Below are 17,100 nucleotides of genomic sequence, written 5' to 3'. Positions count from 1 at the left end.
TCTATTAGCGTCAACTTTGGCCTTTGACACTGATTTTTGTCTCCGCCACAGTACGTTTTTCTGCCGCAGCCGCTGGATCCGGCGATTATGAAACGAACAGGGCTAAAATATATAAAGTTAAAATTCATTCCAATCAATCCCGGTATGTTGTAATTGTTGTATAGACAATTATAATCCGTTGGCTGGCACGAAAGTATGTAGACTTTGATGATGTTACCAACTCAAATAACAAAACATAAAATTATAAATAAGACATGGTGATATATTGGCAACTATATACAAACCACATCAAATATAAATACCAGGGTACAATAACATCTCCTATATATTAATTGAGAAGCATTTGAAAAATTAGAACCTTAATTTTGTATTAATTAAAAAAACCTCAAATCCTAGGTGGCACTCTAAATGCCTTCTAAATTCCATTTCAAAGAATTCTAGAGCATCTAATATAAAGTATAGTTTAATCTAATGGTGTCACATTATTCCATAATTATATAACACTAGAGAACATTATATTAACCTAAAATATATGCAGTGTGTATTCTTTCCTTAAATAAAAGCTACGGAATTATCTAATATGATTTACATATATACGGAAATTAATGATTATGAATAATAAAGATTTGATAACAATTTTTGCATCCTTCTTCATTTTTGTTTAAATTTATATTATTGAAAAAACTTAAACAATCACATTAACCATATAGTAAAAAAATTAGATTTTTTTCTTACATGTTATATTTTGAATTTCTTAAAATGACTTTAAATTACAAAAATGAGGAAACCTTTATATGTTATATATTTATTTTAAATGACTTTAAAATACAAAAATGAGGACACCTTATATGTTATATTTTTCTTATATGTTAGAATTTTCTTATATGTTATATTTTGAATTTTTTAAAATGACTTTAAATTACAAAAATGAGGAAACCTTTATATGTTATATATTTTTTTAAAACGACTTTAAAATACAAAAATGAGGACACCTTTTATGTTATATTTTTCTTATATGTTAGAATTTTCTTATATGTTATCTTTTAAATTTTTTTAAAACAACTTTAAATTACAAAAATGTAAGTTTTCCTTAAGTATACGACTAAAAACATTAAAATGACATGTATCAATTCGATGGTTGATTTGAAAGCTTTCAAAACCATATAGAAGATAAAAGTCAAAATAATTCAACTGTGAAAACAATACTGTTCACTTTTTTCAAGAATGTGTTCGCTGGAAAAAATAAGATTTTTATGTCATATTTTGTTTAATGTCAACTAGAGAACATTATATTAACCTAAAATATAAGAAGTGTGTATTCTTTCCTTAAATAAAAGCTACAGAATTACCTAATATGATTTACATATATATATGACAATTAATGATTATGAATAATAAAGATTTGATAACAATTTTTGCATCCTTCTTCATTTTTTTTAATTTTATATTATTAAAAAAATAAACAATCACATTAACCATATAATAAAAAATTAGATTTTTTCTTATATGTTATATTTTGAATTTTTTTTAAATGACTTTAAATTACAAAAATGAGGAAATCTTATATGTTATTTTTTAAAAAAAACGACTTTAAAATACAAAAATGAGGACACCTTATATGTTAGATTTTTTCTTATATGTTATATTTTGAATTTTCTAAAACAACTTTAAATTACAAAAATGTAAGTTTTCCTTAAGTATACGACTAAAAACATTAAAATGGCATGTATCAGTTCGATGGTTGATTTGAAAGCTTTCAACACCATATGTAAGTTAAAAGTCAAAATAATTCAACTGTGAAAACAATACTATTCACTTTTTCAAAATTGTGTTCGAGGAAAAAATAAGGTTTTTATGTCATAATTTGTTTAATGTCCACTAGAGAACATTATATTAACCTAAAATATAAGAAGTGTGTATTTGTTCCCTAAATAAAAGTTACGAAATTACCTAATATGATTTACATATATATGACAATTAATGATTATGAATAATAAAGATTTGATAACAATTTTTGCATACTCCTTCATTTTGTTTAATTTTATATTATTAAAAAATAAACAATCACATTAACCATATAATAAAAAATTAGATTTTTTCTTATATGTAATATTTTGAATTTTTTAAAATGACTTTAAATTACAAAAATGAGGAAATCTTATATGTTATTTTTTTTAAAAAAAATGACTTTAAAATACAAAAATGAGGACACCTTATATGTTAGATTTTTCTTATATGTTAGATTTTTCTTCAATGTTATATTTTGAATTTTTTAAAACGACTTTAAATTACAAAAATGTAAGTTTTCCTTAAGTATACGACTAAAAACATTAAAATGACATGTATCAATTCGATGGTTGATTTGAAAGCTTTCAAAACCATATGGAAGATAAAAGTCAAAATAATTCAACTGTGAAAACAATACTGTTCACTTTTTTCAAGAATGTGTTCGATGGAAAAAATAAGGTTTTTATGTCATAATTTGTTTAATGTCCAATCCGATCAACCCATGATGTATTAATTATAGTTTTGTTCCATTATTTTTAATAAAAATTGATCCGATCCATCGGAAAGAAATTATATAATAACAACAAAAAATATTTTATATATATAAATAAAATGATCACATATATAAAAAAAACTATCGATAATATATACAAATAAACTCACCATGCGCAAGGCGCAAGTCTTATCCTAGTTATTTGATTATTCGTTAAATCAGCCAAGCTAAAATTATTGGTTATAAAATTTCTTATTAATACACCGATATGTATCCTTAAAAATATACACCTATACACCTAGGGTTAATTAATACAGATTTGAAATTGAAAAAAAAATCGAGAAAAATATTATAAATTGAATTTAAAAACATATAAAGAGTTCATGGAAAATATTTGATTGAGCCTGTTGAAAACTAACTCAAAGTTTGAGTCAAATAGCTTTAAGATGACATCTTTTGTGCATTCTTCGATGGTTTTTATCACAGAAGAGATAAAACTATTTATTATGTATCACAATATCACGAAGAAATAAGGCCAAGGATGAAACATTCAGACTTATTAAATATAAAATACGTAGTAACTACACAATACCAATATATTTACATATGTGTGTTATGTAGTGCCTAAATTATCTTCACCTACACTTGAATCATATGGTAAGATTGGAAGGTTGTGAATGACATACTAAAAGCTATGAGGTGTATTTGCACTTCTCTCAACATATCCTATAACCACAAAAGTCAAGAGAGGATATTTAAATGAATTTCACCTTTTATTTTATGGTTTTAAGTAGAAAAGCAAACAATATATAAATATACAACAGCTTTTCTGATATGTATACCCTATTTTTTCACACCAGTATTTGCTTTGCAAATAACCAAGAACGTTAGATTCTCTGAAAATAACAATAAAGTTAATTATAGTATGTAAGTATTTATCAGTATTTCAAGATTTCAACAAAAAAATCAAAAGATACGTTGGAAAAAACATAATATAGATACAAAAAATATCATTTCAACAAAATATTACCGTTTCTCAAAATAGATAATATATAAAAATGTATAGTTGTAATTTTATGAATTTGAAATACATGTATAATTGTAATGTTTTGTATTATAATTGTAAGTTTTACCTCTAATAAGAATAACAAATCCTACATATTAAAAATAGAGATCGCATTCAAATTAAAGTAAACTAATAATTTTGAAATACTCAATAAAATTGATAATATATTATGTAATTTTTCAGTTACTAACCCGTCCGTAGGGCGGGCCAAACCCTAGTATATATAAACACTATTAAAACACGATTTTATGCTTTTCATGAAAAAGAATCTTACCTAAATTACCAAAGGAATTAAAATTATCATTAATGACATTTAAGTCTTTCGATTTTTTTTGTTTGAAAATATACTTAACCATTAATTTAATTCATTACATTCATGACCCATTAAAAAAGCTCATTCCAACAATCAAAAATTTAATTTTCTTAATAGTCATAAACTCATTGTATGATTTTAAACAAAATAAATAAATTATCTTAAAATTACAGTAGTATTGATTGTATTTAAAAATATAAAAATTATTAATATTAAATTGTAATTCTCTATATAAGGAGAATTTTCCCATAAACAAACAAATTATTAATTTATGTAAAAATTATGTTTTATATTTATAGTTAACTCAGTTATACTCAGTTTAATAATAATTTTAGTTCTAAACTCACAAATGTAACCTTAAAATAATCGTACAAAACATATATATTCAAATGGGGAAAATCGCATTTTAAACCCTGTGAGTGTCACATTCTCGCACTTTAAACACTGAACGTTTTTGACTAGCACTTTACACCTTGAAAGTGACATTCTTATCATAACAAACCTCCAACGAGATTTATTTGTTTACTAAGTCAATGAGATGACAAGTACTGTTCATTTTGTGATGACGAGTTGGTTTTTTCTTTTTTTTAAATAAAAATAAAATACATAGAAAATTCGAAACAATTCGAAAAAATCGTTTTTTTTTTTGAAAAATTAAAAAAATATTAAAATAACTCAAAATTAAAAATAAAATAAAATATTTTTAAAAAAATTAATCCGATTATAAACCAATAAATATATATAATATAATAACTTGAATGGTGATACTAGATTCTGTTTTTTTGGTTTTTGATTTTTTTTTAATTTTTGATTTATTAATACTTAACTTATTAAATTTTTGTGAAACTAGAAAATTTCTCATAGACCACTTAAAATGTTTTCGACCTTAACTAAAATACTGTAAGTTAGTTTGAAATATAATTAAGAGATAGAGATGTATGCCTTTAGATTTGTATATGTTAGGTTTTGGTATGAGTGAAACTTCTTAGATAAGTAGCACATATTTTAGTTTCTCTAAAATTTGATTAGTTATTTATTTAATTTCAAAGTTATTTATTTAATTTCAAAGTTATTTACTATTTTTAAGAACTTCACTTATAAGTTAATTTCTTTTTAAACAAACTTAAAATTACTAAAATAAATATCATTTTAATAAATAATACCAATAATAGGATTAATTTTGAAAATTTAACAAGTTAAGTATTAATAAATCAAATTTTTTTAAAAAAAATCAATAACCAAAAACCAGAATCTAAAATCACCATTCAAGTTATTATCTTATATATACTTAATGGTTTATAATTGGATTAATTTTTAAAAATATTAATTTTATTTTTAATTTTGAAATGTTATTTTTTATATTTTTTTTGAAATTTTAGATTTTTTTGAATTTTTCCAATTTTTTCAAGTTTTTTGATTTTTTTTCGAATTTTATATGTATTTTATTTTTTATTTAAAAGAAAAAGAAAAAACCGGCATGTCATCCCAAAATGAACAGTACATGTCACCTAGTTGACTTGGAGGTTTGTTATAATAAAAATGTCAATTTCAAGGTTTAAAGTGCGAGTCAAAATCGTTCAGTGTTTAAAGTGCGAGAATGTGGCACTCTCAAGGTTTAAAATGCGATTTTCCCTATTAAAATGCATAACATAAATACAATGCATTTAACTTAGATGACAAATCAAAAGTTCTGCTAATCTGAGCAGTGGAGCCTACAAGGAATTTTTGATTTGAAATTCCAAGAACATTTTTGATTTGAACACGTTCAGCACAAAGCTATTTTAGTTCCAAGAACATTAACAATTTTACTGAAGACACATACTTCCTCTGCTTTTAAACAAAAACAAAAGCCTAGTCAGCAGAGGAATAACTGCAGCGCTGTTCTCAGCCATCTTTGAATCTGAACGTTTATCATGTCATCTATGGTTGCACGAGGAAGAGTCAAAGCAATGTCAGTCTCCTGATCACTGCACTCTTCATCATTATTAGTTTCTTGTGCATCATCAAATGTAATCAGGTCCATAACATCATCAGAAGGTTCCAGAGAGAGCGGCGGCTCTAAGTTGCTGTCTACTTAGTAACGTGTCTGTCTTGTTTAAGATAGCTACATTGTTGGGTTGACCGTTGACACATGAAGAAAAGGGGAGATACCATCGAACTTTCTAATCTACTTATTGCGGAATAAATGAGGGAAAGGTGAGATACAATCATCATAATTAGTCTACTTAGTAACGATCCAGCAACTAAGTTTCTAACGTAGGAGAAGAAGGTCCGAACCTAATTTGATAATTAGGAGAAGCTTCCATGTCATGATGAAACGAGTGGTGGTGATTCGCTTCTTCCTGTCTATAACAATTTGGTTAAGAGAGTTAGAGACATAAACAAATGTGATGATGATAGTTAAAATAAAGAAACTCACATGACGAATGATGTAAGGGCGAGTAGCAAATCCAATGGCTAAACCGAGAAAGCATGAGAGGACAATCCCTACTGACCAAAGAGAGTATGACCCTAAACCTGAAAACATCAAAAGGAGAATCCTTGAAGTTTCTAAAAGCAGAGTGTATCAAAATTTACAAAAAACAAAAAAACAAACATACTAGTATGAGAGATTTCGAGCTAATCCTCCTCCTTTAGGTTTATCTGGCGGATCATTTCGTTTCCATGGTCAGAGACAACAAGCAAACAACATCTATGCGTAACAAAAGTTTTTTCAAAGTCACTAGAGAATGTTGCGTTATGTGCAGCCCAGTAAACAAAAGATTAGACAGTAACAAACTAAACTAGCATTCAAAGCAAAAAGGGGCATAAGAAAATGGATAAAACACCTGAAGAGAGCTAATCTTGCGTATGGCTTTATTTGTTCTTATCAGCAACATAGACATTCCCTACCACGAGGTTTGCTGAACCGGCTGTTACCCATCTAAATAACCGGGATTCCCATCCCCAGCAAACCGACTCATCACACTATCTACACAAATACATACTCCAAATGAGCTACCCATTAGCCCTAACATTTACTTATACAAGCTTCAATCGACTACCCATTTACAAACACAGCTACGATGATCCGATCCATAGATTAGTACTAAAGGTGGTGGATTTGTGCGTATTTACCAATGGACAGAGGAAAAGAAGTACTAGTGTAGAATGTGCATCCTAACGAATCAAATTGGAAGATGATCCTGGTGGTAGAGCATGAGTCGTCTGTGGATTCATTCCAGACTTATGACCGTCGACAAACCTCGTACCCATGAAAATATTATTAAAAATCCCATTTTTGGGTTTGGAAATTGAGGCAAGTTAACAGATTCAGAAGCAGATATCTGAAAGAAACATACCCAGATTGAAAACGACGAACAAGAAAGCGACTTGTCGGAATCGAGTAGTGGGAGAGAAAGCGACTTGCGTCTTTACTTGCTGCATAGCATCTTTTAACTTTATTAAAGTGTCGCGCACTTGTTCAAGTAATTGTTACACTTGGGCCCAACTAAGGCCCACTGTCGGCTAGTTTATATTTTCTGGCTGCTGAGGAAACGTCGCCGTTTAATCTATAATCACGTTACAACGTATTTAATTTGGAATGTGGCTTTACGAAGACTGAGAATCGTCGTCGTGTCCACCGAGATCCAAATCACTCAGTTTCGTTTTCATCCCTCGTTTCTAGATCAGCTACTCGGAGCTCCGGCGGCGTAATTCTTCCGCGCGGATTACTCGATTTGTAGATTCTTCCTAAAAGTTGCTCCAACCATGAATCCCTTCTCTTCCAGTACTCGTCTAAGGTAATTGGATCCTCCTCTTTCCATTTCCATCTCACGTTTCATAATAGTCTCTGTTTCTGATCATATACGAATGGGAATGCGAGAAGGATTTGGGTGTTTATATGTTTCAGATCAGTTTGAAAATTTACTTTAAATTGTATGATTTCAGGGACATGATCAGATCCATAAGAGCTTGCAAAACAGCTGCTGAGGAGCGTGGCGTTGTGAGAAAAGAGTGTGCTGATATCAGAGCATCTATCAACGAGAATGACCCTCATGATAGGCACAGGAACCTCGCTAAGCTCATGTTCATACACATGCTGGGCTACCCTACGCACTTTGGGCAGATGGAGTGCTTGAAGCTTATTGCGTCTCCGGGGTTTCCAGAGAAGAGGATTGGTTATCTCGGGTTAATGTTGCTTCTTGATGAGAGACAAGAAGTCTTGATGCTCGTCACTAACTCATTAAAACAGTATCCTTTACTGTTCCTAGTGACTTTGCATAGATTCTTGTTCAGTGTTAGTGGAGAAAGATTGAACTCTTGATTTAGGGTTGCATTTGCTGTGATGGGAATTTGGAGAGGAAAGCATATTGTATTGATTTTAATAGCATGGCCTTTGCTTAGATTCTTGTTCAATGTTAGTGGTGAAAGATCGCACATTTGCTTTTGGGATTCATTGCTATGGTAGGAATTCAAGGTGGGGAAAATAGCTTAATAGATTTGTTCCGGTTTAGCCTTGACTCACGTGCAGAGATCTTAACCACACGAACCAGTATGTTGTAGGATTGGCGCTCTGTGCTTTAGGGAATATTTGTTCTGCGGAAATGGCTCGTGATCTTGCGCCGGAAGTAGAAAGGTTGATCCAGTTTCGTGACCCTAATATCCGGAAAAAGGTGAAGTGTTTTCTAGTTCCTATATATGGCTTGATGGAGTTCGATTGCTGTTTTTTTTTGTTCTTTCATTTCTTTGACCATTTGTGTTGTTGTATTATATGTAGGCGGCACTTTGCTCCACTAGAATAGTAAGGAAAGTTCCAGATCTTGCGGAGAACTTTATAAATGCGGCTTCGTCCTTGCTTAAAGAAAAGCATCATGGTGTTCTTATAACAGGAGTTCAACTTTGTTATGAACTATGCACGATCAATGATGAGGCCCTAGAATTCTTCAGGAAGGTAGCTCAATAAACTTCTGTAAATCGCTTAATTAGTGCATACAGGAGCAGCGGCATATTGTAGTTTTATATTTTTCGTTGAACATCCGTACATGTGCCCACTATATTACTTGTATAATGCTTCTGTGTACTATATTTCTCCTTCACTTACGTTCCTGCCCTCAAATGAGTTTGATTCACGTGCGGTATTCGCCTAGAACTAGATCATTGTGCTGAAATGGGCAGACAGGTTTTTTGATAAAGTTTTGTCTTTGTATTGTCTATGCAGAAATGCACGGAGGGGCTAATAAAAACTCTGAGGGATATTACAAATAGCGCATATCAGCCTGAGTATGATGTTGCAGGGATCACAGACCCTTTTTTACACATACGGTTACTTAAGGTCCTGCGTGTTTTAGGCCACGGTGACGCCAATGCTAGTGATTTGATGACTGATATACTTGCCCAGGTTAGTAACAAATAGCTAATGATCCTGGATATGGCTCACCATTTTCACATTTAGGATGTAATTCCCTTAGGAACCATCAAGATCTTATCGTAATTTTCTTTCAGTTGCATTAAATATATATTTTTAAATTTTTGTAGAAAGTACTAGTGTTATATGATAGCTTTGTTATCTCATGTGCTACAGCTCATGTTTAAGTATAGCGTAATGGGAGAAAGAAGCTTCACTAGTTGATAGGTGATGGGATATCATTATTTTTGTTGGATACAGGACTTGTTGGGTACTGACATTACACGTACTTTTGGCCGGGTTGAATTTTACCTCTTTTGATGCCGGTCTTTGTTTATTAGCGAGTGCTTATTTGTGGCTAGATAAGGTTGCTTCAATCAGTTCTATCACCATGGCGAATCTTGCTTCTGTTGCATGTCTTGTTTTAGAAATCTTCTAACTTCAGAGTCAGGGATCTACTGTTGGTTGCTTTGTTTTCTAGTTCCTTGCTGTTACGCTGAGAGATATCTTTATTCTAGTTGGTTTCATGCTATTGTAGGTGGCAACAAAAACTGAATCAAACAAGAACGCAGGAAATGCCATACTCTATGAGTGTGTTGAAACAATCATGGCCATTGAAGACACCAGTAGCTTGCGTGTGCTTGCTATCAATATCTTGGGAAGATTCCTATCTAACCGTGACAATAATATCAGGTTCAAGTTTCAACCCCTTCACTTCAGTTTTTATCTGTTACAATCATATGATACCATATGTTTAGAACTAGATTACTAGTTTGTTGTTTTCCGTTTATCAATGCAGCTCTATGAAACACATTGCCCTCTTGTTATCAGCCAGTGCTTCTTAATATTCGTTTTATATTATAATTTCTCACTCTTGTTCTCTCAGACATGCTGCACTGCACTCCCCTTATGAAATTCATATTCTCGTTCTCTCAGATATGTTGCATTAAACATGCTGATGAAAGCAATCGCTTTTGATGATCAAGCAGTGCAAAGGCACAGAGTTACAATCTTGGAATGTGTTAAGGTATTGTTTTTAGTACTACCCGGAAATATATGTATACAACTGTAAGTAATAGTTGTCTACTTGTCTTAGAGAAAGAATTCATATTAATTTGGTTTTTGCTTCCATCAACAATTTAGGACCCAGATGCTTCTATCCGGAAAAGAGCTCTTGAGCTCGTCTCTCTTTTGGTGAATGAGAATAATGTCAAACAACTGACAAAGGAGCTAATTGATTATTTGGAAATCAGCGATGAAGATTTTAAGGAGGATCTTAGTGCAAAAATTTGTTCTATCGTTGAGAAGTAAGTATTCTGTTTGAGAAAGTGAGCACTTGCCTTAACTTTTTTTATGCTCAAGAGATTTGAGTGTCGAGTTAACTGGATTCTATATTGATTTATTGACAATTTCGATAATGCAGGTTTTCTCCAGAGAAAATCTGGTACATTGATCAGATGCTCAAGGTTCTGTCGGAGGTATGGATAAAAATACGAGACATTTTATGCTATGTTTGAAGAGTTTATAGTTGTCTAAGCTCTTTTTGATTGGACATTTTGTATCGGCCTTAACCCTATTGTCCTCTATTACGTCTTAGTAGGCTGGAAAGTTTGTGAAAGATGATGTGTGGCATGCTCTGATTGTTGTCATAAGCAATGCATCAGAGCTTCATGGGTATACAGTCAGAGCATTATACAAAGCAGTCTTGACATATTCGGAACAGGTACCTCTTATTTTCTATGTTTGATTGATTTCAATCTTCAATTTGTGTAATCCTTCCTAATATGGTTTCTTTGAGATTTCAAATAGGAGACCCTTGTCCGAGTGGCCATATGGTGCATTGGGGAATATGGTGATTTGTTGGTCAACAATGTGGGGATGCTTGGTATTGAAGATCCAATAACGGTGAGCACTACAGTACCAATAGTAACTCATTTTTATCCCTATTTAATAGGCAGATGCTCTTGTTTTCCGGATGTCTTGTTGACCGTAAAATAAAACATGCAATGACTAGTTGACTGCCTTGAGCAGGTAACGGAATGTGATGCAGTGGACGTTGTTGAGGATGCCATTACTCGCCATAACTCAGATATGACTACAAAAGCGATGGCATTGGTTGCTCTACTGAAGCTGTCATCTCGATTTCCTTCTATCTCAGAGTATGTTAAAGTTTTCTCAATCTCAGTGTCTGTTGTTCTTATCCCCCCACACCCCTCGTTCATCCAATATCTTTACTTCTCAACTTCAACTCTACACAAGATGCATATGCGTACTGAGTATATGAATAATGGAATTTTGGCTGTGTCTATCAGAAACTGCAGTGCGTAACCTTCTGAGAAATTATTAGAAATACATTGTCCATCCTTGCTCTCAGCTCTCTTCTGGTGATTAAACAAATTTATAAAATTCTGGCAGGAGAATTAAAGATGTAATTTTGAAGCAGAAAGGGAGCCTTCTCCTTGAAATGCAGCAGAGAGCTATTGAGTTCAATTCTATCGTTGAGAGGCATAAAAATATCAGGTGGTTAATGAAATCCCTTGTTTGTCTCTTCATTATCCATCTTCTAGTGTATTTTTTTCATTGTGCCTGCCCCTTAGAGCTCATGAAAGCGAGGTCTCTGTGCATATAGGTCTTCCCTGGTTGAGAGAATGCCAGTGCTAGATGAGGCTACCTTCAATGTGCGGAGGGCTGGCTCTTTGCCTGCGTCAGTTTCAACAATGGCCAAGCCTTCAGTTAGTATTCCAAATGGTGTTTCTGCAGCTCCACTAGTGGACTTGCTGGACCTGGGTTCTGACGATATCTTGGCTGCGCCTAGTAGTTCATCTGGTGCAGATTTCCTTCAGGATCTTCTCAGTGTTGACTTAGGATCATCATCAGCACAATCTGGTTAGTTCTTTGGTGGCGCCTCTACAGCTGCTCGATTCATTTTATGGTGTCCTTAGTTATGATATTTAAGCTTTGCAATGTTTCAGGTGCAACCCCAGCTCCTAAAGCCGGCACAGATCTGTTGCTGGATATTCTTTCAATTGGGACCCCTTCTCCGGCACAAAACAGCACATCAGCAATTGATTTGTTATCAACAGCCGACATGAACAATAATTCTTCTACTGCGCTGGACGCACTTTCTTCATCAGCTCCACCTCACATAGCAACTACCGCGTCTGCTGGTGGTATGTTTGATTTGTTAGATGGCCTTTCTCCAAGTCCATCAAAGGAAGGTAAAGAAATGTCTCTAGATAATCACTGAAACAGAATCTATATAATCACTGAAACCCTTTTACGAAAATCAGTAACTTAATTGCAGCAACCAATGGTCCAGCATATCCACCTATTGTTGCATACGAGAGCAGCTCCTTGAAGATTGAATTCACTTTCTCAAAGCCATCAGGGAACCCACAAACAACAAATGTCGAGGCCACTTTTATAAACTTATCTCCTGATACTTTCACTGATTTTGTCTTCCAGGCAGCTGTTCCAAAGGTGATTTCAGTTTCTTAACTTCGTCCTCATCTTTTTTTTGCCCCTTAGTATAAAGTTTTCTTTCCTTAACCTGGTCTGTCGTTCTTGGAATTTTCCAGTTCCTCCAGCTGCACTTGGATCCAGCTAGCAGTAACACACTCCCGGCAAGCGGTGGTAAGGTAACGCAGAATCTGAGAGTCACTAACAGCCAGCACGGGAAGGTATCTACATTTTCTTTTTTTTTTGTTAAGTAGGTATCTACACTTTCTTTGTTGAGCTTCCTTTCTAAGCTCATGTCTTCAACATTAAGTGAATCATTTCATGAGATCCGCAGCTCAATCTATGTTCAAATAAAGATTGGTTGATCCTCTAGATTTTAACACTCGAGGGATTGAATGTTTATATGACAGAAATCTCTTGTGATGCGCATGAGGATTGGGTACAAAGTGAACGGAAAAGATGTATTGGAGGAAGGACAAATCAACAACTTCCCTCGTGGGTTGTGAGCATAAGGACTTGAGTATTTGTTTTTATCATCCGGATTCAACAACAAAAACAAAGACTGGTCTTGCCCGAGCCGTTAGATGCTGCAAAATCACCTTTTACCCTTCCTATTTTCTTTCCATTGTTGAAACAAGAACTTATGGCTTTGTTTGGGATTTGAGGTTCTCCGGGTTTCTTTTTGAACAAAACTTCCCGTTTGGTATCTAAAGTGATCGAGGAAACGCACACGTTTGTCTCGTTGTGTACAAAAGTTTTTTTGAGTATGGGATCAAAGATTAAGCTGTGATAATTTGGAGACCACTTGAAATAGATTCTGGGTAATTTGGGCCCCACTAACCAAAATTATACAAATTTTTAACAATATAAACATTTACGAAACAATCATGTCTATAGTATATAATAACGCAAATGTTATCAGTATTCTGCGTAACAACATAGTCTGGTGGCTACACGCCTCATCTTGATCACCATCTATCGTGTTTAGTGTTTTCGATTACCACAGTATGCAAAAATTTATTTTAATTTTTGGAAGGCTTTCAAAATATTTCTTAAAAACTTTTAGAATATTTACTATATATGAATTTTAACCAAGTCTAGTGGGCACACACCCTAACTTGAACTCACTTAATCTCTTTATGCCACATGTTCGATTTACACCATTGTCAGTAGAAAAACTTTTTTGTAAGGCTAATTACTAGATTATTTTAAACTTCTACTAGTAATAATCAATCCAATGACGTTATATAGCGAATCACCACCTGGACGAATACATAATGTTGCAGAGCAAATTTATTTCACTGGCTTAATTTGCACGAATAGTCTTCTTGTTGTGTGACCAATGTGATTTTGGTGAGATTAACATTTTTCTTGAATTACAAATCTCATCTAATAAAATATTGGTTAATGCTCACAAAATAACATTTTATTATTTAAAAGAAAATTGGAAGGTCCCTTGAAAAAGAACGCGATTGATTTCTACTCAAGATGAAACGAAAATAAAATGTGCGAGGGTTGTATCATACAGTATGATTTTGTGAGTCAATAAAAGTGATGCCACATTGGAAAGAATTAAGAGCTTTTGCTCATTTTTCTATTAACTAGAAATGATAATAAAAGATATGAATTGACTAATTGTTTATTAGAATGAATCTCACAAAAAGTATATTTTTTCTTGAAAATGAATCAGTTGTGGTCCTTGCGTTATAAAATATGGAAAGAGTGTTACATTTTTCATCTGCTAAAATTAGAAACTAATTGGAACCACAGTTGTTTGTATTTCTAAGAGACTAATTATGTGGGCTGATACGGATTCGGTGAACTGGAGGATAGTTTTGATAATGAAATAAATATCTGCAAATTTCCAAGTTACCCAATTTACTAGTTTTAGTTGATCATATAGGAGTATCCAACGTGTCTAACACTATTTCTTATAGGCATGGATATTTTATCCAAACCTGAAAATCCGAACCAGAACCGGTTCGAAGCGAAACCAAATTATAAGTATCTAGTTGAGTCTAAAAATTTTTATTCAAAAGAACCAGAAGCAAAAACAAAAAACTTAAATCCAAAGAGTACTGACTCGAATAGACTCACCCGACGAGAACCGATTCATACCCAATTAAAAACGAATATCCAAAACTATGATTTCATGTGTTTATTTTTATATTTTAGTTTATTATTTAGTTGAAAATTCTACTCGACGACTGAAAGCAGTCGATTCGACGACTCAAAGTAGCGGCCCGACAGCTTGGCGCAATCGACGAAAGGCCCATTAGGTCAAGACGAGTTAGGTTAACGAGTAACCGCCTATAAAAGGGAAGAGAGAGGCAACGAGGAAGGGATCCGCAAATCACTACACATTTACTTTCGGCTAGAAATTAGGGTTTTTCATCTTACTCTCGCCGATTTTTACCTTCCGGCGAACTAGCTTTCACCGGCTTACTTTCTACCGTTTCTTTCCTCTTTTGTAACACAATCAAACGATTCCTTGATCTAATAAACGTCTTTGTCTCGACCCACCGACGAGTTCTCGTCCCCTCTCTTTACTAGTTTATCGACGGATCTCGGTTCAAACATATCAAATTTGGAGTTTAAAAATGTTTAATTTTAGTTGTTAATAGTTTCTCTTTGGTTATTTTATAAACTTTTAGATAAATATGACGGATTTTAGATAAATTTTGATGGTTCATGTACTTCGAGTCTATTTTGAATCTTAAATACTCAAACCCGACCCGAATCTGAAAATTATATGAATTTTACATATATCCAAACCGACCATGTCCCGAGAGAAACCAATCCGAACCTGAGCCAGAAATTTTCAAGTACCCAATTTAACCCAAGTTTGTAGTACTTGAACCCAAAAGAAACCGACCCGAAAAACACCCATACCTAATTTATTAAACAATGATGTAATTCAATAGTTTTTTTTTTGAAATTAACTTTGTAATATTCAGAAGTTCCAAAAATTCGTGTTTCTGAAACCTTGTTAAAATAAAATCATTTTATAATTCTAATGAGTAATGAATATTAGTTTTATAACTTCCAAAAATAATCAAGTTAATACCGTTGTTTAGTTGCTAATCTTTTCTAATTTGAAAACCTCATGGTCTCGTTTCCAAAAGGAAAAAGACATTTCTTTAAAGAAGCGAGAAGATTAAAATGACATCGTTAAATCATTTTCTTTAATTCAACGAGCGTAGAAAATGAACTTTTCACCAGATTCAGCTATTTTCCTCACTTTCCTCAGCGTAGGAATCATGTCCAAAGTACCCATGTTCATTGAGAAACTTGAGAAGGCTGAGAAGCAAGTGATAATTTCAAGAGACACATCTCAGGTTTGAATCTATTACAAATGGGTGTCGTTTTTTTGGCTCTAGATTTGAAATGGTTAGCTTTGCAGGCAAATGAGGAACGTGGGAAGGTGCACAAGAGGTTTTTGGAAGAATTCCAGCAAAATAAAGAAGGTGGGCTGAAACCTTTGTATTTCATTGTGTGAGTTTCTTTTCTAGGTTATAAGATTGATTTTTTTTTTTTTGCAGGATATTTAGATTATGTCTCGAAAAACTTGATGCATTATTACCTTCAAAGGTGAGAGTTTTTTTTCTTTTGGCATATAATCATGTTTGTAACCAAGAAAACATGATGGAGATATATATTTTCTTAATAGGTGTTTGCTAGGGATCGGCATGCTAGAAAGGAACGTTTGTCTACTGGAAAGCAAATAAAATTACACATAAACCGGCTTATGAGAAGTCGGATTGGTGACTTAATTGGAGAGGTTAAAAGATACTTTAGGTTTATTATATTTGTCTGGAATACATGTAAAATGACAATTGTTTTTCTTTTACAAGAATGTGAACTATTCTTAGAAAAATATGGGAAACCATTGGCTTCAGTGATAACTAGGTAAATATAATAAAATTCATAGTAAACATTGTGAATTATATGTCCCCATCACTCATCATAAGGTTTTATTTTTTCTTTAAGAGTAAGACAAAGAGGCGTAATAGGCTGAAAATTCTTCCAATGATTCTTTGAATTGCCCAAAATTTGACCTAATCTGCAAACTAAAGAAACGATCATTAAAGAACATTGTTTGATGCTCAAAACGTAACAATTTTAACATAAAGTAAGGAAAAAATACCTTATCAAAATGAGGCAAGATACGGCAGTTCACGGAATCAAGAACCACGCTACTTTGAACACCTCTTTGTTCATAAGAGATCAAAGTTAGAAAATATTTATGGGTCACAAACAATTTGACATCCAATACAATTCAATTCCATACCGTGTAGAATGGAACCATCATGTGCATGCAACTTATCAACTCATCTACATGAAGCGTATCTGAAACATGTAGCAAAAAGTTGACA

The 17,100-nt window shown here is 32.7% G+C and overlaps 1 protein-coding gene and 1 long non-coding RNA gene across 4 annotated transcripts; one reads left to right on the top strand and one right to left on the bottom strand.

Annotated features, from left to right (window-relative positions):
• Positions 1-5,491: 5,491 nt before the first annotated feature.
• LOC106370119 lies at positions 5,492-7,306 on the bottom strand. 3 transcript variants are annotated; one of them, XR_001274192.3, is made up of 6 exons: positions 7,221-7,306; positions 6,997-7,123; positions 6,480-6,522; positions 6,299-6,396; positions 6,157-6,225; positions 5,492-6,046 (listed from the first exon to the last, which is right to left on the bottom strand). It is a non-coding gene; the product is annotated as an uncharacterized LOC106370119 (long non-coding RNA). The 3 variants fall into 3 exon arrangements; XR_001274193.3 differs by adding an exon at positions 6,708-6,850 and having other exon boundaries at positions 6,997-7,255; XR_001274190.3 differs by having other exon boundaries at positions 6,997-7,242.
• A 111-nt stretch (positions 7,307-7,417) lies between these two features.
• On the top strand, positions 7,418-13,517 carry LOC106371047 (AP-1 complex subunit gamma-1). Its single transcript, XM_013811067.3, has 18 exons — positions 7,418-7,661; positions 7,810-8,112; positions 8,393-8,534; positions 8,639-8,812; positions 9,080-9,259; positions 9,804-9,958; positions 10,202-10,292; positions 10,409-10,572; positions 10,689-10,743; positions 10,866-10,988; positions 11,075-11,170; positions 11,297-11,424; positions 11,681-11,785; positions 11,895-12,151; positions 12,238-12,483; positions 12,570-12,745; positions 12,844-12,945; positions 13,135-13,517. The coding sequence occupies exons 1-18, from the start codon at positions 7,630-7,632 to the stop codon at positions 13,228-13,230; spliced, it is 2,625 nt and encodes an 874-aa protein (XP_013666521.1). The 5' UTR covers positions 7,418-7,629; the 3' UTR covers positions 13,231-13,517.
• Positions 13,518-17,100: the final 3,583 nt, after the last annotated feature.

This window comes from Brassica napus, chromosome C7 (assembly GCF_020379485.1).
Source record: "Brassica napus cultivar Da-Ae chromosome C7, Da-Ae, whole genome shotgun sequence".
NCBI classification, from domain to species: domain Eukaryota; kingdom Viridiplantae; phylum Streptophyta; class Magnoliopsida; order Brassicales; family Brassicaceae; genus Brassica; species Brassica napus.
The sequence above is the reverse complement of the archived record's forward strand: the minus strand, read 5'-3'. Positions and strand labels throughout refer to the sequence as shown.

What these genes read in the sequence shown, in the direction of transcription:
- LOC106371047 (XM_013811067.3), top strand. Translation starts at nt 7,630, where the DNA reads ATGAATCCCTTCTCTTCCAGTACTCGTCTAAG. An exon ending in TCTTGACATATTCGGAACAG is followed by an intron (nt 10,989 to 11,074) that starts GTACCTCTTATT and finishes GATTTCAAATAG; the next exon opens with GAGACCCTTGTCCGAGTGGC. An exon ending in GTATTGAAGATCCAATAACG is followed by an intron (nt 11,171 to 11,296) that starts GTGAGCACTACA and finishes TGCCTTGAGCAG; the next exon opens with GTAACGGAATGTGATGCAGT.